The 24,289-nt window shown below is 43.5% G+C and overlaps 1 protein-coding gene across 1 annotated transcript; it reads left to right on the top strand.

Annotated features, from left to right (window-relative positions):
- The first annotated feature begins 7,506 nt into the window (after positions 1 to 7,506).
- LOC129852972 (rho-related GTP-binding protein RhoQ) lies at positions 7,507 to 23,961 on the top strand. The gene is made up of 5 exons (XM_055918581.1): positions 7,507 to 7,989; positions 8,346 to 8,404; positions 21,328 to 21,492; positions 22,629 to 22,724; positions 23,023 to 23,961. The coding sequence occupies exons 1-5, from the start codon at positions 7,848 to 7,850 to the stop codon at positions 23,182 to 23,184; spliced, it is 624 nt and encodes a 207-aa protein (XP_055774556.1). The 5' UTR covers positions 7,507 to 7,847; the 3' UTR covers positions 23,185 to 23,961.
- The last annotated feature ends 328 nt before the right edge of the window (positions 23,962 to 24,289 follow it).

Genomic DNA, 24,289 nt, shown 5'->3' with positions numbered 1-24,289 from the left:
TATTCTCCCATGTACTTCATCCAAATTAATTGCAATAACCTAAAATGTATCTATTTATTTATCTATCAATTCCTGCACTATCGCTCCCTGCACTACTCAGACTATTTGCATTGCCACCCCCCACGCTGCTGCTACTCTCTGTTATTACCTATGCATAGCCACTTTAATAACTCTACCTACATGTAGATAATTACCTCTATACGGTGCCCCTGCACATTGACAGATTGACTCTGTACCGGTACCCTCTGTATATAGCCCAGCTATTGTTATTTACTGCTGCTCTTTAATTATTTGTTAATCTTATCTCTTACTTTTTTTTAGGTATTTTCTTAAAACTGAATTGTTGGTTAAGGGCTTTTCACTGTAAGGTCTACACCTATTGTTTATCGGCGCATGTGATTTGATTAGAACAAATCCATTGTATTAAAACACCTTTGATTTAGAGGAAGTAATATCGTTTTGATTCATAAAGTATCATGCCACAATGAAGGGTATTTAAAACACAAAGAGACTAAGTAGGCATTAAAGATGGTTGTGAATCCACTGAGTAAGGCTTTGAATTTACGTTCCTTTACACTCATCTGCATTTGTCATGCATTTGATCCGTTGTCCCTCTTGCACAGTGTAAAGCAACATATATCCACTAGATGGTGCTTGTAAGTCACAGATTCATAGTATGGGAATGCAAGGAGCTGGTCAATGTACCGTGTATCAATTATAATGCTGTTTCTGACCATAACTCTTACATTGTCCATACAAGCTGCTGTATGAAGTGGCATTTGTCATTACTCTTATGCTCGATTACCATGATGACCAATTTTAATTACCATATATTATAGGATACATTTTTATAGATTTTTGAAACTCCATTCTGCTTCTATATATTGTAGTGCCCATGTTTTGAACTCCATTCTGCTTCTATATTATGTATTGTAGAGCCCATGTTTTGAAACTCCATTCTGCTTCTATATTATGTATTGTAGTGCCCATGTTTTGAAACTCCATTCTGCTTCTATATTATGTATTGTAGAGCCCATGTTTTGAAACTCCATTCTGCTTCTGTATTATGTATTGTAGTGCCCATGTTTTGAAACTCCATTCTGCTTCTATATTATGTATTGTAGAGCCCATGTTTTGAAACTCCATTCTGCTTCTATATTATGTATTGTAGAGCCCATGTTTTGAAACTCCATTCTGCTTCTATATTATGTATTGTAGAGCCCATGTTTTGCAACTCCATTCTGCTTCTATATTATGTATTGTAGAGCCCATGTTTTGAAACTCCATTCTGCTTCTATATTATGTATTGTAGAGCCCATGTTTTGAAACTCCATTCTGCTTCTATATTATGTATTGTAGAGCCCATGCTTTGAAACTCAATTCTGCTTCTATATTATGTATTGTAGAGTCCATGTTTTGAAACTCCATTCTGCTTCTATATTATGTATTGTAGAGCCCATGCTTTGAAACTCAATTCTGCTTCTATATTATGTATTGTAGAGCCCATGTTTTGAAACTCCATTCTGCTTCTACATTATATATTGTAGAGCCCATGTTTTGAAACTCCAATCTGCTTCTATATTATGTATTGTAGAGCCCATGTTTTGAAACTCCATTCTGCTTCTATATTATGTATTGTAGAGCCCATGTTTTGAAACTCCATTCTGCTTCTATATTATGTATTGTAGAACCCATGTTTTGAAACTCCATTCTGCTTCTATATTATGTATTGTAGAGCCCATGTTTTGAAACTCCATTCTGCTTCTATATTATGTATTGTAGAGCCCATGTTTTGAAACTCCATTCTGCTTCTATATTATGTATTGTAGAGCCCATATTTTGAAACTCCATTCTGCTTCTATATTATGTATTGTAGTGCCCATGTTTTGAAACTCCATTCTGCTTCTATATTATGTATTGTAGTGCCCATGTTTTGAAACTCCATTCTGCTTCTATATTATGTATTGTAGAGCCCATGTTTTGAAACTCCATTCTGCTTCTATATTATGTATTGTAGAGCCCATGTTTTGAAACTCCATTCTGCTTCTATATTATGTATTGTAGAGCCCATGTTTTGAAACTCCATTCTGCTTCTATATTATGTATTGTAGAGCCCATGTTTTGAAACTCCATTCTGCTTCTACATTATGTATTGTAGTGCCCATATTTTGAAACTCCATTCTGCTTCTATATTATGTATTGTAGAGCCCATGTTTTGAAACTCCATTCTGCTTCTATATTATGTATTGTAGAGCCCATGTTTTGAAACTCCATTCTGCTTCTATATTATGTATTGTAGAGCCCATGTTTTGAAACTCCATTCTGCTTCTATATTATGTATTGTAGAGCCCATGTTTTGAAACTCCATTCTGCTTCTATATTATGTATTGTAGAGCCCATGTTTTGAAACTCCATTCCGCTTCTATATTATGTATTGTAGTGCCCATGTTTTGGAACTCCATTCTGCTTCTATATTATGTATTGTAGTGCCCATGTTTTGAAACTCCATTCTGCTTCTATATTATGTATTGTAGTGCCCATGTTTTGAAACTCCATTCTGCTTCTATATTATGTATTGTAGAGCCCATGTTTTGAAACTCCATTCTGCTTCTATATTATGTATTGTAGTGACCATGTTTTGAAACTCCATTCTGCTTCTATATTATGTATTGTAGTGCCCATGTTTTGAAACTCCATTCTGCTTCTATATTATGTATTGTAGAGCCCATGTTTTGAAACTCCATTCTGCTTCTATATTATGTATTGTAGAGCCCATGTTTTGAAACTCCATTCTGATTCTATATTATGTATTGTAGAACCGATGTTTTGAAACTCCATTCTGCTTCTATATTTTGTATTGTAGAGCCCATGTTTTGAAACTCCATTCTGCTTCTATATTATGTATTGTAGAGCCCATGTTTTGAAACTCATTCTGCTTCTACATTATGTATTGTAGTGCCCATATTTTGAAACTCCATTCTGCTTCTATATTATGTATTGTAGAGCCCATGTTTTGAAACTCCATTCTGCTTCTATATTATGTATTGTAGAGCCCATGTTTTGAAACTCCATTCTGCTTCTATATTATGTATTGTAGAGCCCATGTTTTGAAACTCCATTCTGCTTCTATATTATGTATTGTAGAGCCCATGTTTTGAAACTCCATTCTGCTTCTACATTATGTATTGTAGAGACCATGTTTTGAAACTCCATTCTGCTTCTACATTATGTATTGTAGAGCCCATGTTTTGAAACTCCATTCTGCTTCTACATTATGTATTGTAGTGCCCATGTTTTGAAACTCCATTCTGCTTCTACATTATGTATTGTAGAGCCCATGTTTTGAAACTCCATTCTGCTTCTACATTATGTATTGTAGAGCCCATGTTTTGAAACTCCATTCTGCTTCTACATTATGTATTGTAGAGCCCATGTTTTGTAACTCCATTCTGCTTCTACATTATGTATTGTAGAGCCCATGTTTTTAAACTCCATTCTGCTTCTACATTATGTATTGTAGAGCCCATGTTTTTAAACTCCATTCTGCTTCTACATTATGTATTGTAGAGCCCATGTTTTGAAACTCCATTCTGCTTCTATATTATGTATTGTAGTGCCCATGTTTTGAAACTCCATTCTGCTTCTATATTATGTATTGTGGAGCCTATGTTTTGAAACTCCATTCTGCTTCTATATTATGTATTGTAGAGCCCATGTTTTGAAACTCCATTCTGCTTCTACATTATGTATTGTAGAGCCCATGTTTTGAAACTCCATTCTGCTTCTACATTATGTATTGTAGAGCCCATGTTTTGAAACTCCATTCTACTTCTATATTATGTATTGTAGTGCCCATGTTTTTGAACTCCATTCTGCTTCTGTATTATGTATTGTAGTGCCCATGTTTTGAAACTCCATTCTGTTTCTCCATTATTTATTGTAGAGCCCATGTTTTGAAACTCCATTCTGCTTCTATATTATGTATTGTAGAGCCCATGTTTTGAAACTCCATTCTGCTTCTACATTATGTATTGTAGAGCCCATGTTTTGAAACTCCATTCTGCTTCTACATTATGTATTGTAGAGCCCATGTTTTGAAACTCCATTCTGCTTCTACATTATGTATTGTAGAGCCCATGTTTTTAAACTCCATTCTGCTTCTACATTATGTATTGTAGAGCCCATGTTTTGAAACTCCATTCTGCTTCTATATTATGTATTGTAGAGCCCATGTTTTGAAACTCCATTCTGCTTCCATATTAAGTATTGTAGAGCCCATGTTTTGAAACTCCATTCTGCTTCTACATTATGTATTGTAGAGCCCATGTTTTTAAACTCCATTCTGCTTCTACATTATGTATTGTAGAGCCCATGTTTTGAAACTCCATTCTGCTTCTATATTATGTATTGTAGAGCCCATGTTTTGAAACTCCATTCTGCTTCTACATTATGTATTGTAGTGCCCGTGTTTTGACATTTTTTCAGGTCTCTCTCTCAAAAAAGGTCAACCTTCATGGGAAAAATAAAGGATAAATGGTTCAAAAAGACTATATATGTTTCCAACTATAATTCTAAAACCACACTCTTTTATAATACAAATAAGACCGTCTGTACCATCCATTTTTCTATCGCTCATGGATATGTCTAATGATAATGATGTTGTAAGATTTCTATGGACACCGTAGAAGATCCCTCCTGGCATGCGCCAAACTGACCACCCTTCTACATGACGTCTTACCACACAGAAAGGGGAGACAGTACTGGCAGAGTACTTTACAACCAGAAACGACTGTCCAGCATCCACACAAGGACAAACAGGCTGAAACGTTCTACCAAAGCCACTGCCATCAGACTTTTTAATAGCCAAATGTGACTTTTTAAACTGTAGTTTCTTGTAAGCTAGGAACCTTTTCATAGAATGTAATACCCTGTGTTTTAGTTTTTTGAAAGTTTTTGTCTAAATGTAACTGTGCATTCTGCAATATTCAGTCTTGTCGACTGCAAGCATGAATGCAATAAATCAAATCGAATCAACCGATGACCTCACTCTACCTCTCATAATACAACAGCATCCACCAGATCAGCTGAGTAGGGAGGTGTATATCTGTTGCTATGACCAACATTGTCCCGCGACTGCTACCTCTGTAGTCACACCTGCTCCACAGGGGGAAATGGGCTGCGAGACACAATGGAAAGAGAGACATCTGTTGCTCTCACCCAGCAGCACAATTCATTCCCAGTAGCATCATTCATTACACAGGTCATAGAGGAACATTTAGGAAAAATGTTTGTATATGGGAGGTGAACATAACAAAAGGATTATTTGCATAGTGATATTTTGTAGTAGTGTACCGGAGAGACCTAAAGACAACACAGAGATATGCATGTACACACACACACACACACACACACACACACACACACACACACACACACACACACACACACACACACACACACACACACACACACACACACACACACACACACACACACACACACACACACACACACACACACACACACACACACACACACACACACACACACACACACACACACACACAGTTTTCCCCCATCCTATTCCAAGCAGCATCAATCAATGGCTGGAAGTGAAGATGTGCAATAAGACAGGAGAGAGGGGAGCAATCACAAAGCCCTGAGATGAGCTCTTAAATTAGAATGTGCAATACAGGACCACACTGAGGGATTGATGAAATTACAGGCCATAAATTTTGTGAAGGCTGGACTCATACCCTAGAACTGTCAGCAGTTGATGGAACAACCAATCAGTCATATGCCTGTCTTCCCCAAGCTTGTTACACATTGGAAAATTGACACTGTGTGTGTGTCCGCACGTCTTTGCGTTTGTGTGTGTGTGTGTTCATGTGCATGTGCGTGTGTGTGTTTGTGTGCACATCTCACATGAAAAAAAGGTAGTATCTAGAAATATGGTAGAAGAGCGCACCAATCCAAATGAAGCGCTGGAGACTTATCAGTTACCGTAGCTACTGAGACAAAGATTTTGATTAATTTGCATGCACATTTCATTTCAAGTAAATGTTCTCTACAAGAGTGGTAAATCAAAACAGTCAAAAAGGAACTACTGGTATAGGATACAGACAAGACCTGTCATTTATAGATGCCTTCACCTTTAAACCTTGTCCGGTTACAAAAATAGACAGTTGATATTAAATGTCATCCACTGGGAAATAAGGTCAGCAGCTCACTAATGAACTCATGTAGCTTAACAACATCAAACTTGCAACAGTAGCCTAGCTTATACATGCTGGGTAAAATGAAGTATTATATACAGTACATATACAGTAGGCTAAATTAACGTATGCATTTTATGTGCCTTCATTATAGATTACATAAAGGCAATGCAGATAGTCTCATTTGGAATTTGACTAAAGGCTGTTGCGTCGCTTCTCTGATTGGCTCACGTGTAACATCTAATATGTTACATGATTTTAACAGCAAGTATGAGGTAATTGTTTGGTCATGTGACAGCTGCAGCAACTGTCAAAATGTGATGATAGGGCTACACTGAAGGTTCAAAGGCACATTTTCTCAGCTCCTCTTAGCCACGCCCCCTGATGCTGATTGGACCGTCGACATCTGGCTAGGGACTATCAACAAAGTGGGACGTGAACTGTAGAGCTGTGGTGAGGAATGTACCATATGTGCACATGTGACATCAAATGGAAATATACTATAAGGGAGAAGTCATCAAATGTTTGGTGTGGCAAACATGTGTAACAAGACAGCTGTTCCCACAACTATCAGAAACACAGGTGTGTCTTTGTATGTATGTGTATGTGTCAGTTTGTTCTTCCGCCTCCTCTTTAGAAAGGTAATGAAGATGAGTGCAACACAGAGGTGAAGCAACCTCTTCTTCGACGGTGATTTCACAGCACCCACTCCCTCCTGTGTTGTCTCCATCTGCAGGATCCTCACAATAACTCCCTACCATTCTCTCAGAGGGGTTGGGTTAAATGCGGAAGACATTACAGTTGAATACATTCAGTTGGACAACTGACAAGGTATCCCCCTTTCCCTTTCATCCATTGCCAGCAACCAGCCAGTCTCTTACTGCAGACCCCCAGACCTCTCATTTAGGCTAAATCCTCAGGTCATCATGACATTGTCATACTTTGCTAATGCAGATCTTGGCAGGATAATCCCTATGAGTCAGAGCTAATGATTTTGTGCAATGTTTTAAAATAATTTTGGATTAATCAGTAAAGTAAGAGAAAGTCTAAATTGAATACCATTATGCATAAGGTATATGCCTAAACATGTTTGTCTAAAGATGCAAATTAAGTGTCAGAACGATGACAAATAAGATATTTAGAGCCACTCCAATATGAATATTGCAAAAAAGTTGACTAAAATCAATAACCTAACCACAATATAGGGATTTTTACCAGAGCCCCTTGGTCTCGGGTATAGCCCCGCCTCTACAACAAGCGAACCCACCTTATCTATAGTGCCGATGTAATTTAGGCGAGGGACGGAGAGTCAAGGGGCGAACTGGGGAATAGGCTTGGCATCACCGATAGGGCGGGGGACGGGAGTGACGCCCTTTTCGACTTTCTAGACTTTGCTAAACCGGTATATAGCCACTCTACACAGTGTATGTGCAGTTTGTGTATGCATTAGGGAAATTAAACTAATGTAAGCCAACATTTGGAAACCGTGAACCTTGGCGATGAGAAGAAATTGAATTTCCACTGGTCTCCGTGCTTCGCGCACTCGGACTCTGGTGATGCCTGTGGTGTGGGGATCGCCGTGCATCTCAGGAAAACAGGGCGTCGGAGGATGATGGTAATCAAAAGAGCATCATGGCAAACGGAACCGGCACTATTATGTTGAAATGCGTTGTGGTTGGTGACGGTGCTGTGGGCAAAACGTGTCTGTTGATGAGCTATGCCAACGACGCCTTTCCAGAGGAGTACGTACCCACTGTGTTTGACCATTATGCAGGTAAGGGGAATTTGGAACATGTCATGATTATACATGTGTGTTTTCTCGAATGGAACCATTACCAATTACCCAATCGTTAATTATAAAAGCTGACATCATTCCTTCAGTAGGGTAGTTACAGTTGCCTGAGTTTAATCTATGCCAATTTTCTTGTATAGTCTACCGAAATCCAATGTTTAGGTGAAGTGTATGCTCGAATGTTTTGCTTACTTTTTCGACCTTTGGCTCAGATTGCATAGGACTACATCTGTTTCTGTCATCAAAACCACCTGTTTGCCTCCAGGTGAAGGGAGGGGGTGAGACCTCTCTCTCTCTCGCGCTCTCTCTCTAAACTATCCTTTTTCATTGCTTTGCAGTTAGTGTCAACGTTGGCGGGAAGCAGTACTTATTGGGATTGTACGACACCGCTGGTCAGGTACAGTGGGTTTATTATAACTCTGGCTGCATGCCACATCCAAGGACACAAACTATCCCCACGTGCTCCCCCCACTGTTAACCAATGGTGCTCTGGACACACCCACAAGCTTGACATTCTGACCAGACTCTATAAACTGCAACAGGTGTGGTTTTCACACATTGCTCTAATTTCAGTCTGGTCTGTGGTAGACAGTGGTTGAAGGCCTAGCGAATTATTTCAATGGGTCTATTATGTGAGGAACAGGGGTCTTATGTCCAGTGTCTAGTAGGGATATTTTCACTGGCTGTCCGAATACCCATACTAGCATATTACATACATAAACTGTATACAATTTACTCATCATGGCATACTGTTTAGCACGGAACTTTTAGTGAAAAGTGTGCAGTATGCCAGAGTTGCAACTCAGTAGCTGCCCTTGATTGGCTTGCATCGCATTAACCAGCCTGATAATAGCTCATTTCCAATTTGATAAATTCCTCTAAACTGAATAGAATAGGAATGGAGTTATAGGCCTACTCAGGCTGGTTATAGGCAGACCATATAGCCCATCTATCCTATTTAACAATGACTGAAAGACAGAAACAGATTTGATTCCATTTCAACACATTTATTAGTGAAACCAAAGTGCTGTAACATATACAGTATCAGTCAAAAGTTTGGACAGCTTCAAGGTTTTTTTTTTTTTTTTACTATTTTCTACATTGTAGAATAGTGATGACATCAGAACTGTAAAATAACACATATGGAATCATGTTGCAACCAAAAAAGTGTTCCACAAATCAATATAATTTATATTTGAGATTCTTCAAAGTTGAATTTTTCTTCATTGATGACAGCTTTGCACACTCTTGGCATTCTCTCTAAGCTTCATTCAATTAACAGTTGTGCCTTGTTAAGTTAATTTGTGGGTTTCTTTAATTCTTAATGCGTTTAAGCCAATCAGTTGCTGTGAAAAGGTAGGGGAGGTATACAGAAGATAGCCCTATTTGGTAAAAGACCCAGTCCATATTATGGCAAGACCAGCTTAAATAAGCAAAGCGAATCGACAGTCCATTACTGTAAGACATGAAGGTCAGTCAATTCAGAAAATTAAGAACTTTGAAAATATCTTCACGTGCAGTCGCAAAAACCATCAAGCGCTATGATGAAACTGGCTCTCATGAGGACCGCCACATGAAAGGAAGACCCATAGTTACCTCTGCTGCAGAGGATAAGTTAAGCCCAAATAAATGCTTAAGAGTTCATGTAACAGACAACATCAACTGTTCAGAGGAGACTGCGTGAATCAGGCCTTCATGGTCGAATTGCTGCAAAGAAACCATTACTAAAGGACACCAGTAAGAAGAGGAGACTTGTGTGGGAGAAGAAACATGAGCAATGGACATTAGACCGGTGGAAATCTGTCCTTTGGTCTGGTGAGTCCAAATTTGAGATTTTTGGTTCCAACCGCCGTGTCTTTGTGAGACGCAGAATAGGTGAACGGATTATCTCCGCATGTGTTCCCACCATGAAGCATGGAGGAGGTGGTGTGGGGGTGCTTTTCTGGTGACAATGTCATTGATTTATTTAGAATTCAAGGCACATTTAACCAACATGGCTACAGCAGCAATACGCCATCCCATCTGGTTTGGGCTTAGTGGGATTATCATTTTGTTTTTCAACAGTACAATGACCCAAAATACACCTCCAGGCTGTGTGAGGGCTATTTGGCCAAGAAGGAGAGTGATGGAGTGCTGTATCAGATGTTTGGGATGAGTTGGACCGCAGAGTGAAGGAAAAGCAGCCAACAAGTGCTCAGCATATGTGGGAACTCCTTCAAGACAGTTGGAGAATGCCAAGTCTGTGAAAACCGCTCCCAAGGCTGTGACCCTCGCCATTATAAATAAATCTAATAGCCTGCGTGATCCGGCAGGATACTGTAGAAGAGCGACTAATGTGGTTACCCAGTGAGCAAAGAGCATAACACCCTGAGCGCTCGTGCAATCCTAGTAGTTGCGCAATGTGTGTCCTGGACAACCATGGCTCTTCTGGGAAGGCTACATGTAAAAAGCTGTGGGCTCTAAGGTGGGGGAACAAAAGGTGCATTTTTCTCATGTGAGCACGGTCACAAAGAGAGCTGCTGCACAGAGAATAGGTTTTTGTTCAAATGCAGCCCTCTCCACTGCTGCAAAACGCAGAGAGAGGATGGAGTGGCAAACGGTAAACCTGAGGAGAGAAGGTAGGGCAGGGAGCCGTAGGCTTTGCTCTCTATCCACCTCAGACGCCAGGGCCGCGCCCTAGGTTGGCCGACCCTTACCTTCCTTAGGATGGTTAGAAAGGTGGAACCCTGCTGCAGCATAGGACTGCTTACCTACAGGTTTGGCCTGGTTCAGGGGCCTAGCCTGAGTCTTAGTAGACTGCTGTGTCGCTGGGGACCGCTGGGGACCGCTGGGGACCGCTGGGGACCGCTGTGTCGCTGGGGACCGCTGTGTCGCTGGGGACCGCTGTGTCGCTGGGGACCGCTGTGTCGCTGGGGACCGCTGTGTCGCTGGGGACCGCTGTGTCGCTGGGGACCGCTGTGTCGCTGGGGACCGCTGTGTCGCTGGGGACCGCTGTGTCGCTGGGGACCGCTGTGTCGCTGGGGACCTCAGTCCCCCAAGGCCAGCTAGTTTCCCCCTCCCAGCTGTGAGACTGGAGTGAGATGTTGGAACCAACGGCCTGCCACAAAGCCCGGGTCTGCAGGGCAGGTAGAAGCTGACGGCGTCGCCTTCTTTCTTACCTATATCACACTTCTGTCGCATTGCGGTGACAGTGGTCCCCAACTCCTTGGGTGTAATTGGGGCATCCAGGAGGTCCACCTTTTTCTTTGTTAATCTGGATAAACTCAGCCAAGGTACCTTTTTTTCTCTCCCACTGCTCAGCTCATGGTACGACCACAGCCTTGAATGACGCTATGGGAGGTTCAGAAGTTCAGGACTGTAATCCTAGTGATCTCCTCCCACGCATCTGGATCTAGGTTAGCCGAATCCAGTTGCTTCCCCACCCCCTCCAGTAGCTCAGCCGGATAAGCTAACAATAAAGAGGTCACATTGAAAGCTCTGAGAATGAGTGGCTGAGCCTCCGCTTTTGCGGTTGGCTCAGAGGTGAGGGGATATTGAGATGCTCTTTTAAGCCTCCTCCTCAGAGCTGCTCTAGTCAGTAGTTTGCAGTGCTCACAGGAACTCCGGGTCGTCAAGTTCCTGTTGGGCATGTTCTTTTCCCAAGCAAATGCTGCTTTGAGGGTAGAAATTCTTCACTGCTGGACTTGGGATGGTTATGAAGGTTTGCTCAGTGATGGCGGAAGGGAAACGCGTGCAGGCAGAGTTGGCCTTCAGGTATTGATCTCCTGCAACCGAAGGAGCCGTGAAGCTGAGATGGTTGGTCTATTTAACGCAACGGGTGAGCTAGATGAGAGAAGGTAGCTAGCAATGCTACCGTGTGTGCAGGTTAGCTTGCCTCAGTGAGCTAGCCTAGTTAGCCAAAGTCTTGCAGGATGGGCTAACCGAGTCTCAATAGTTAGCTACCAACGGAGACTGAGAAACAGAAAAGCAATTTCCACACACAGCAAAAACACTTTTGGTCAGTACTCTCCCTTTCGACGGGGTCTAAAGACGTACGCCAGGCAACAATATCATTCACGGTTCACTTATGAGCAGGAAACCAGGGATCCAGTTGTGCTGGGGAGCGCTTAGACCAGGCCTGGGCAATTCCAGTCCTCAGGGGCCTGATTGGTGTCACACTTTCCCCCCATCTCTAGCAAACACACCTGATTTAAACTAATTGCATGTTTAACTGAAGATCATGATTAGTTGATTATTGGAGTCAGGTATGTTAGCTGTGGCTGGGGAAAATCAGGCCACCGAGGACTGGAGTTGGCCTGGCTTAGAGAGTAATGCTCTTCGCGAAGAAGAGAAGCGAGAATGACTAGAGGGCAGGAGAGTGGCTCCTTCATTCGCTCACCTCATTCACCACATTACCTGTCTGTCTCCCAACATATGCTATTGACTTGTTCTTCAGTGAGTATTGGTGGTCCTGGCAAATCCCCATATGTGATACACAGAAACACATTTTTGAAAGAGAACATACTCACTCACTTTTTCCTTTTAAAATCTTTTAGCTCTGCTTTTCCTAGCTGGGTCTGAAGCGAAGGTATGTCACATGCAGCGATGAATTGTTAACATTTACATTTACATTTTAGTCATTTAGCAGACGCTCTTATCCAGAGCGACTTACAGTAACTCTCCTCTGAACCTGATTTTTATCTGTGTGAAGTCCAAATAAGGTCCTGAACTGAAACATTATCCGCCCGGTGAAAGGTGAATAGATTTGAGGTTGAGAAATGTTTGTTCATTTAATAAAATACAAGTACATGTGTAGCAAATTACAGTTGCTATTGTTTCCACCGACTCAATCATTATTCCCACAAATCTGTGGCTGCCATAACTCATTCTTTGGGGGAAACTAAATCATCGTAAATCTACTACTCGGTAGTGATTCACACGGCTTTTTGTTTACCCCTTTGTCTGTGATTGCAACTCCATGTCTAGAGCCTTTTTGTTTTAGCTGATTCAGAACTGTGAAATTGAGAAGTTTCCCAGATGTCGACTGTGGGCGCCGAGGCCACAGAGTAGAGTTACTTCCCTTCAAACGCAGCGCCTCCAACCCCCCCCCCCCCCCCCCCCCAACCGACTTCTTTAGGCTGAGCTCAAGGCCAGCTGGTAATGTTTTATAGCTTCGGCGTCTGATCAAAGAAGGGAGTGCCAGAGAGCGAGGGGAAACCAAGAGATTGAGAGGAAGCGAGGTAGACGGCGGGGAAAGAGGAAGCGAGCGAGACCGAGGGGCTGGCTGAGAGGGAGAGAGAGGGAGTAAGGGGGAGTGGACCGCTGCAAATCTGCTCTTGAATCCTGTAATTCAACCCTAGGAGGCTCAGGCCGGGGATATAGAAGAGTGCAACAATTAATGCTTTACCTCTGTTGAGGAACCTTGTCCAACCCAGCCCCCCCCCCCCCCCCCAATTCACACTCCTGCTACAGTCCCCACCTCTTGCTCTGCATTACACATGTTTTATTGGCTCCAAGGACCCTTTTTAATATTTATGTACCTGGCAGATCTGAAGCTCCCAGAATCCTCAGCTGTTTCATAAGGGAAGATTAACCATTTTCTCAAAGAGAAAATAAGGCTTTGCAGACACGCTCTGTCTCAACTGACTTAAATTCATATTCTCTTCGGCTCTTCATCACTCTGATCTGGAAGAACAGACGAGGTGAAAGCCAGCGTAAAGATGCGCTTCCGCCATATTGTTTTCACCTGTCAGGTCTCTTGAAGTCGGATGAAGGAGAGGATGTATTTTTAAGCAATTGTGAGGCTGTCACATGTGAACCCATTAACAGTCACATGAGCACAACAGCATACAGTAAGGTGTGTCACTGTGTTCTATCTGCATTGCCCTATGTTTTTGTCTGGGTATTGCTTATTACACCACCTGTATATTCCATAGATCTTTTTATTCATTTATTTTTTTACCCCCTTTTCACCCCAATTTCATGGTATCCAATTGTCTCATCGCTGAAACTCTCGTACGAACTCGGGAGAGGCGAAGGTGCGTCCTCCGAAACACAACCCAATCAAGCCGCGCTGCTTCTTTTTTTTATTTTATTTTTTTATCCCCTTTTCTCCCCAATTTTCGTGGTATCCAATCGCTAGTAATTACTATCTTGTCTCATTGCTACAACTCCCGTACGGGCTCGGGAGAGACGAAGGTCGAAAGCCATGCGTCCTCCGAAGCACAACCCAACCTAGCCGCACTGCTTCTTTAACACAGCGCGCCTCCAACCCGGAAGCCAGCCGCACCAATGTGTCGGAGGAAACACCGTGTACCTGTCCCCATTGGTTAGCGCGCACTGCGCCCGGCCCGCCACAGGAGTCGCTGGAGCGCGATGAGACAAGGATATCCCTACCGGCCAAACCCACCCTAACCCGGACGACGCTAGCCCAATTGTGCGTCGCCCCACGGACCTCCCGGTCGCGGCCGGCTGCGAAGCCGCGCTGCTTCTTGACACAATGCCCACTTAACCCAGAAGCCAGCCGCACCAATGTGTCGGAACCACCGTACACCTGGCTACCATGTCAGCATGCACTGCACCCGGTTTGCCACAGGAGTCGCTAGTGCGTGATGGGACAAGGACATCCCTACCGGCCAAACCCTCCCCTAACCCGGACGCCGCTGGGCCAATTGCGTGCCACCCTATGGGTCTCCCGGTCGCGGCCGGCTGCGACAGAGCTTGGACTCGAACCCAGAGTCTCTAGTGGCACAGCTAGCACTGCGATGCAGTGCTTTAGACCACTGCGCCACTCGGGAGGCCCGCATACTCCATAGATCTATACGTAACACATCTCTTCGCTCTTGAACATGTGGGCCAAGAACAGAAGGAATGGAATGGAGTGTCTTTATTCATTCAGTCATCCTCTCCCTAGCTGATGCACTCATCCTAGCAAGCTAGCATAGCATTGCTTCTGTGTATCGGAGCAGGAAGTGGATGTTATGTGCTGTTGTAGTAATCATGGCAACACTGGGCTCAGAACGGAGTCCCGCCGGGAGCGGTCTCTTCACTCGTTCTCTTCGCTCTCTCCCTTTTGTTGCTGCTCAGTTCCTAATTTTCTCACTCCCTCCTGCACTCACACTCAGTTGCACATCCTTTAATCACTCTTCTATGACTGTTTACCCTCCCCCCCGTAGTTTTTTTGTACAGTGCCTTGTTAAGTTTGTGACTCGATGCCCTCCCTGAGCTATGACCCAGTGACCCCCTAGACATCCCTGCAGGGGGTAGAGATTAAAATGGGATCTGCTGCTGCCGCAGGGCCTCGTTCCTCTCCACTCAGCTGAACCCCAATGGGAGGTAGCTAGACATGTCATGCCCCTTTGAACACCAATGAGAGCGCTAGACATGTCATGTTCATTTGAACACTACAGCCTGCGGGTGGATGTTTTTAAACTGTTTCCCCACTGACCATCATGGGTCTAAAGCGCCATTGTATGGCGTGCGACGTGATCACCTTGAATGTGATACCTCAGATTGCTAGTTCAATCTATTCTACACGGTTCATCCCGTGTTGGGAAATGCTCAGACAGTTTTGGGTGAAGTACAGTAATATGAAATTCAGTAACTAGCTGGCAACTAGGGATTAACACGGGTAACCTGTAACCTGGATCCCGGGACTGTCTGGGAACTCTTCACATTTCCCGATTTGAAATGTAAAAAAAAAAAAAATTAAGACCTGGGAAATAGAAATGTTCCTCGATCTCGCACTAATACACACATGCGCAGCAGCAGATTAGCAAAAAACAAAATGGCACATTTATCCAAACAGTTTGTCACATGGAAGCCTTTAGCCTAGTGTATTTACTTCACACAGAGTCACCATCAATTCAAAGCACACGCCTAATTGATACTGCCGGACTGCACACGCGACCCGAATTCCATTAATAAACCCTACAGGAAACCCCTACATACGGTGCATTCGGAAAGTATTCAGACCCTTTGGCTTTTTCCATATTTTGTTACGTTACAGCCTTATTCTAAAATGGATGAAACAGTTTTCTCTTCAATTTACAATACTCCATAATGTCAAAGGAAAAACAGATATTTTTTGAAATTTCTGCAAAATACACTGCTCAAAAAAATAAAGGGAACACTTAAACAACACAATGTAACTCCAAGTCAATCACACTTCTGTGAAATCAAACTGTCCACTTAGGAAGCAACACTGATTGACAATAAATTTCACATGTTGCTGTGCAAATGGAATAGACAAAAGGTAGAAATTATAGGCAATTAGCAAGACACCCCCCAAAACAGGAGTGATTCTGCAGGTGGTGACCACAGACCACTTCTCAGTTCCTGTGCTTCCTGGCTGATGTTTTGGTCACTTTTGAATGCTGGCGGTGCTCTCACTCTAGTGGTAGCATGAGACGGAGTCTACAACCCACACAAGTGGCTCAGGTAGTGCAGCTCATCCAGGATGGCACATCAATGCGAGCTGTGGCAAGAAGGTTTGCTGTGTCTGTCAGCTTAGTGTCCAGAGCATGGAGGCGCTACCAGGAGACAGGCCAGTACATCAGGAGACGTGGAGGAGGCCGTAGGAAGGCAACAGCCCAGCAGCAGGACCGCTACCTCCGCCTTTGAGCAGGAGGAGCACTGCCAGAGCCCTACAAAATGACCTCCAGCAGGCCACAAATGTGCATGTGTCAGCATATGGTCTCACAAGGGCTCTGAGGATCTCATCTCAGTACCTAATGGCAGTCAGGCTACCTCTGGGGCGCACATGGAGGGCTGTGCGGCCCCACAAAGAAATGCGACCCCCACACCATGACTGACCCATCGCCAACCCGGTCATGCTGGAGGATGTTGCAGGCAGCAGAACGTTCTCCACGGCGTCTCCAGACTCTGTCACGTCTGTCACATGTGCTCATGTGCTCAGTGTGAACCTGCTTTCATCTGTGAAGAGCACAGGGCGCCAGTGGCGAATTTGCCAATCTTGGTGTTCTCTGGCAAATGCCAAACGTCCTGCACGGTGTTGGGCTGTAAGTACAACCCCCACCTGTGGACGTCGGGCCCTCATACCACCCTCATGGAGTCTGTTTCTGACCGTTTGAGCAGACACATGCACATTTGTGGCCTGCTGGAGGTCATTTTGTAGGGCTCTGGCAGTGCTCCTCCTGCTCAAAGGCGGAGGTAGCGGTCCTGCTGCTGGGCTGTTGCCTTCCTACGGCCTCCTCCACGTCTCCTGATGTACTGGCCTGTCTCCTGGTAGCGCCTCCATGCTCTGGACACTAAGCTGACAGACACAGCAAACCTTCTTGCCACAGCTCGCATTGATGTGCCATCCTGGATGAGCTGCACTACCTGAGCCACTTGTGTGGGTTGTAGACTCCGTCTCATGCTACCACTAGAGTGAGAGCACCGCCAGCATTCAAAAGTGACCAAAACATCAGCCAGGAAGCACAGGAACTGAGAAGTGGTCTGTGGTCACCACCTGCAGAATCACTCCTGTTTTGGGGGGTGTCTTGCTAATTGCCTATAATTTCCACCTTTTGTCTATTCCATTTGCACAGCAACATGTGAAATTTATTGTCAATCAGTGTTGCTTCCTAAGTGGACAGTTTGATTTCACAGAAGTGTGATTGACTTGGAGTTACATTGTGTTGTTTAAGTGTTCCCTTTATTTTTTTGAGCAGTGTATTAAAAATATAAACAGAAATATCACATAAGCATTCAGACCCTTTACACAGTACTTTGTTGAAGCACCTTTGGCAGCGATTTATAGCCTCGAATCTTCTTGGGTATGACGCTACAAGGTTGGCACACCTGTATTTGGGGAGGTTCTCGCATTCTTCTTTGCAGATCCTCTCAAGCTCTGCCAGGTTGGATGGGGAGCATTGATACAGAGCTATTTTCAGGTGTCTCCAGAGATGTTCGATTGGCTTCAAGTCCGGGATCTGGCTGGGCCACTCAAGGACATTGAGACGTGTCCCGAAGCCCGAAGAGTTCCCGACGAGTTCAATCTTGGTTTCATCAGACCAGAGAATCTTGTTTCTCATGGTCTGAGTCCTTTAGGTGCCTTTTGGCAAACTCCAAGCGGGCTGTCATGTGCCTTTTACTAAGGAGGCGCTTCCGTCTGGTGACTCTACCATAAAGGCCTGGTTGGTGGAGCGCTGCAGAGATTGTTGTCCTTCTGGAAGGTTCTCCCATCTCCACAGAGGAACTCTGGAGCTCTGTCAGTGATCATCGGTTTCTTGGTCACCTCCCTGACCAAGACCCTTCTTCCCCGATTGCTCAGTTTGACCGGGCGGCCAGATGATCAATGGAAACAGGATGCACATGAGCTCAATTTCGAGTCTCATAGAAAAGGTCTGAATACTTATGTAAATAAGGTATTTCAGTTTTTGAAGGTTTTATACATTTTGAAGAATTTCTAAAAACCTGCTTTCACTTTGTCATTATGGGGTCTGTGTGTAGATGGATTAAATGTTTTTTTTAATCAATTTTAGAATAAGGCTGTATCGTAACACAGTGGAAAAAGTCAAGGGGTCTGAATACTTTCCCAATGCACTGTATAGCCTACAAACAACGCGTGTCTCTTTTAGCTGTCATAGTGACTCTTCACACAGACACATTTGATAGGCCTATGCACAATTTACTACATAGGCATCTGTTAACAATTCGAAGAGGCATGAGGGAAAATTGCATCTTCTCTTGTCCTAAAGCCTAAGCTGTTTTCCTATCCAGTCCCAATCCCACTGAAACCCCAAATCTTGACCCCTGTCTAGCAGGAAATTTCCTAAACTTTATTCTGTAATCCCTGGCTTGCATTATCAAAGCACGTCGCTCGCCTATAACATTTCCTCTGCTCTGTTTTGTACTTGCTGCCCATATGAGAGAACCCTGGCATAGTGACCATATCCTGTTTAATTTCTTTTTTTTCTTTTAATGCTTTAAATGGGCGCTTCCGAATTTAAAAATGTAATAATAAAAAATGAATCCCAACTGGCAACCAAGAAACTGTCAAATACACAGTAACCTCTTTTTACAGTGCAGTGTTCAGACCAGTTTTGTGTTTTGGACCATGAAGTTTAGTGCCTGCGCTCATTATTCTCCCTGTGGTCATGTCTGAACAGGCGTCTCTGACACAGCTGCTGGGCCCGAGGAAGAAGGGGGAGTCACTGATATTATAGACGCTCGTATGTCACTGACTTGACACACTCGCTCACAGTTGAGATCACATACCAGCCAAGTTGAAATGCCATAAAAAGCCTTGCCCTGATGGAAATGTAAGGACGCGTACGGGGAGAATAGTTGGAATCTGCCCTGCCTTCAGTGCCTTTATTAGCATCTCCAGTATAAACCCGCTAACAGCTAACTTTCTCTTCTCCTTCCTCTGTCTTACCTCTTTGCTGGCCCCTCTTGTAGTTTTACTCTTCCTTCTTCCTCCTTCATGCTTTTTACTGAGGAACTTTGGGGAAGCATTTCTGACATTGGATGGGGATGGAGGAGAGCGATTGGCCACCTTCACCAGACATGTTGTGTTTACTGTTTCACTGCTGAGTGTTACTGTGTGTTCTAGTACTGTACACTGGGATGGGGTTCTCCATAAGGGGAACCGAGGACACACACACACACACACTAGAGCTGGGAAGATGAACTGAAAATGGTCGACACCAACCACATCGATCACTTATCGCAGGCATTTTGCTGATATAGCTCATTTGATAATAATTAGCCTGTACTAGAGAAATGTGAAGTTTGAAATGAAATAACTTTGCTAATATGGGTGATTGTTAATGGGACAATTGGTGGTCTACAACCATCAAACTAGTAGTAGTAGTTTAAAAGATAATAACAAAAAACTATGGTGCACGTTAATGTTATAAACTTGTCGTTTTATTTATCTTTATCACATCAAGAAATGTATCCCGATATGGAGATCTTTCTTTTCTTCTACCATATCTCCTAGCTCTAACACACACACACACACACACACACACACACTTGGGAATTCACATGAAACCACTGCTCTCACCACAAGTGGGAATAACAGATACTATGGTGTCATCACCACAAGGTTGTCCAAGACTTCTTAATGGTTCATGAGTCTGGTCTTGAATTGAGGCATGTTGATTAAGTTTGTTAAGTTTAATCGGACAAGTCATATATTCCTTTCTTCAAGCTTGCCCGTCACCATCATATCATAACTAGTCTTGATGTGTGCGCTCGGCATCACTTGTATTAACTCTGGTCATTCCGGATGTGTATGGCCCTCGTATATAAACTCTGGTCATTCCGGATGTGTATGGCCCTCGTATATAAACTCTGGTCATTCCGGATGTGTATGGCCCTCGTATATAAACTCTGGTCATTCCGGATGTGTATGGCCCTCGTATATAAACTCTGGTCATTCTGGGTGTGCTGTGGATGCTCCTAAAGTCAGACAACTCATGAATATTCATATGGGCTGATGTAGTAGGACAGCCTGTCAGAATCAGTTATCAGGGAGTGATGAGGAAACGCTAGGTCTCATTTACACCAACACGACCATGTTGCACACGGTATGTGAATTAGCGATTTTTAGGTCCACACAATAAACGGAGGCCTATCGGAGATGGCAATTTTGCCTGATGCCTTCCGCAATACTTCCTGTAGAGTACTGCTAATGTGAAATTATGCCCAATAGCCCCAGTCAGAGTGACGGCAATAAAATAAGCAGTCGGAGGTTGGTCATCTGTAGAAATCTGCACATCCGCTCCGTTCTTTAAAAAACATTTATGCTGATCACTCCCTTCATATAAAAGTATTCACTATTTTCCATAAAACAGCCTGGTTGCTTGGCAGTGCATGGTGGAGTCTAGTAGATAAGCACAGTGTACGTTTGCTCTCCTCTGCATCAGTGAGGAGGAGTATAAGGATGGTTGCATTTGGAGCTCATTTTCCATCCGGTTGAATATTTCATGAATAATAATTCGGACGATCTGGTCGTCTCTTGGTGGATAGGATCTAAGGAAGGCTGTTGCTCTCTTTCTCCCCCGTGTCTCCTGTTCCCCTCCCCTAATGCCGCTCTCTCTCCTATGTGTCTGTCTCTCCTGTGTGCCTCTCCCGTGTCTCTCTCTCTCTCTCGTGTGTCTCTCTTACTCGTGTGTGTGTGTGTGTCTTTCTCTCTCCCCTGTGTGTGTGTGTGTCTCTCCTGCCTCTCTCTCCTGTCTCTCTCTCTCTATTCTGTCTCTCTCTCTCTCTCCTGTGTGTGTGTGTCTCTCTCTCCTGTATGTCTCTCTTACACTCGTGTGTGTGTGTGTGTGTGTGTGTGTGTGTGTGTCACTCTTTTATATATTACCCTCCCTTAACTTTTTCCAGGAGGACTATGACCGCTTGAGGCCTTTGTCGTACCCCATGACCGACGTCTTCCTGATCTGCTACTCCGTAGTCAACCCGGCCAGTTTCCAGAATGTGAGGGAAGAGTGGGTCACCGAGCTGCAGGAGTATGCCCCCAGTGTCCCATACCTCCTCATAGGCACTCAGGTGAGCCTAAAGAGCTACAACCACCACACCCAAACCGTGTATCTATACTGTGTCCTAGCCATTCCACATGCTGAGTTTCACAGAGAGCCTGGCATGCTCTATCCACATCCACCCTACTCATGCTCACACTACTTGACATTGACAGGGGAGGGGGTGATTTTATAAAGCTGAACCTCCACTTAAATGTGCTGTGCTCTCTGTTTTTCTTTTATTCTTAAGACCATTTGTGAACACGCACAAAGAAATATAGGTGGATATTTTCGAATCCGAAAAAAAAAATGTTAACAGCAAATCGAACATTTTTAGCTTTTTGGTATTAGTTACTTCTATTTAGTGCCACAGCTCTCTGATACTTTCCAAGAGATCAGTCCAGACACTTTTCAAACCACACTTGTGGGTGTCCATCCGCCGCCAGAAATAGAACATGGGCATATTGGTGGTGCTGGTGAGGTTAGTGGAGTGGGCGTGTGATTTATCCTTCTGTCAGCTGATAGTCACCGCTCTTTTATCAGTCCAACCATAACTCACACTGCATACCGATGCGGGCCCAAATCCATTCAGACAGACCAGCGCCACAAATCAAACACAACCACAGATGTGTTAATTAATTTGTCTCGATAAAGAATTTGTTACAGGTATCAGTGGGCGTAGGCCGGTATCAGTTTGGCCGGTATCAATTATCAATTATCAGGCCGGTATCAATTTGTTTTATTTGGGTGGTAGTAAGAGAGGAACCGCGTGGTCGAGCAGACACTGTGTGTCAGCTCTACATTTTAAATACAAGTAAATACAGGTACTAATGTCTCGTGGTTGAAGTTAAATTCAAACCCACAAGAACATATGAAATAATAAAAATAGAGAAACAGTGTTTGTGTTTGGAAATTCTGCACTGGTACTAATGTGCCACATTTCTCTAGGAGTTTATCTTTCTCTACTCCGCTGAAGAATGGTGAAACAGAGGAGGAGTACTTCTTACAGAAGTCTGACCCAAGTTGCTCTTTTTGAAAATGGGGAAGATGGTTAAATGAACAAGTTGTTTGCTCCAACTGAAGAAGTTTCTTAAGAAGCAGCCTATTGGCTGCCTTGCTGATTGTCTGTGCTGACAGGAAGTGTTGCGTTATCGCTCCCTGTTTCAGATTGACCTTCGTGACGACCCCAAGACCATTTCCAAACTGAATGACATGAAGGAGAAGCCCATCACCACAGAGCAGGGCCAGAAGCTAGCCAAGGAGGTACGTAATCACTGTGGAGCCAGCAGAGGGTTCCAGAAGGAATTGAGATTGTAAATGGGCCACGCGGTAGTTGGTTTACCCTACTCTACACAGATGGGTTGTCCCTCATCAAACTAATTGTTTATGACCGTTATGATGAACTTTGGATCTCTTCGGTTTGGGGCATTTTGTTGATTTTGAGCCTTGTTATTAGACTAACAGCAGACTTCCTCCCTAAGCTAACCTGGGGATGAGGTTAACCCTTTCCTTGATAGTTTTTTGAGTGATAGCCTGGCCCTTCCCTCCCTTCCTCTTACAGATTGGCGCGTGTGTCTACGTGGAATGCTCGGCTCTCACCCAGAAAGGACTGAAAACTGTGTTTGATGAGGCCATCATCGCTATCCTGACCCCCAAAAGGAAGAAGGGCGCCCTGAAGAGAAGACTGGGGCCGCGCTGTATCAACTGCTGCCTCATCACGTGAGAGAGATGGGAACGTCCAACAACACCTGGGTCATTTTCATTAGGGCATGCAACAGAAAATGTCTGAAAACATGTCGAAACAAAAAAAAGCGTCTTTTTTTTTAATCGGACAAGATCAGGTAGCCCCACCCTGTTTCAGACTGTTTTTCTTCCATTTGGTGTCTAATGAATACACTCCTGAATACAAACCAGAACGAATGACAGAGAGGTCATAAGAAGGGGAAAATGACTGAAGGACCGAAATGGACAAATGAGGACCCTATTTTTAGTTGAGGGCTCTTGAGCGGTTTTGTCTCTCTCCTGCTGTCGTCCAATGGAGTTGGAGGGCAGCTTTACTACCAAAGGAGCACAATACCCAGGTCAACAACGCCCTTCAGTTAGAATTTATTTGCCTTCAAAAGTATGTTCTTTTTTTAAAGCTTTTTTTTTTTTATGCTTTTCCTGTACACATATGTATCAAGCTGTCAGAACACAGAGGTATCATTGTGTCCATTTAACTCCATTTAACTTTTTTGTACTGTCTGCTGTAAAAAATGAATGAATGGATGCATTGCATTTATTTAAAGCGCTTTCCATCGGGCCTCTAAGTGCTTTACATTATGTTTTGGGTAACTCACCTTAGCCACCACCAATGAAATGCATACTGTTTCAAAAAATTTATATAATACTTTGATCCCAGCTAGTATGGGTAGTTTTTTATTATCCCATATTTTAGGACACGATCTGCTTCTCTTGCTCAGCTTGCAGTGCTAATATTAAAAATGTTGGATTTATTGTTGTCGGTAGCCCAATGGTGCCAAAATAATTGAATGCACACACCTGTATGGGATACAGGGATGTGGTGAGAGCGGCACAAACATATCTCCAGCACCAACATTAAGCACAGTCCACATACCTATCCCTGTACATTAAAGCACAGTTTAAAAAAAACAAGGTGTCATGGTGTCCTAAAGAAAATGCACTCTCCTCCCCAATGTTACAAATATTTTCACATGAAAAAAATGGCACACTCTCCCCCCTCATAGAATTAGCTCAAAATAATGTTTACGACCACAAATAACAATAACTGTGGATGCCCTGTGTTTTATAAACGTGGATATCGACTT

Source organism: Salvelinus fontinalis, chromosome 1 (genome assembly GCF_029448725.1).
Source record: "Salvelinus fontinalis isolate EN_2023a chromosome 1, ASM2944872v1, whole genome shotgun sequence".
Lineage (NCBI taxonomy): Eukaryota > Metazoa > Chordata > Actinopteri > Salmoniformes > Salmonidae > Salvelinus > Salvelinus fontinalis.
Note: the sequence above shows the minus strand (reverse complement) of the source record. Positions and strands in the feature narration are given on the sequence as shown.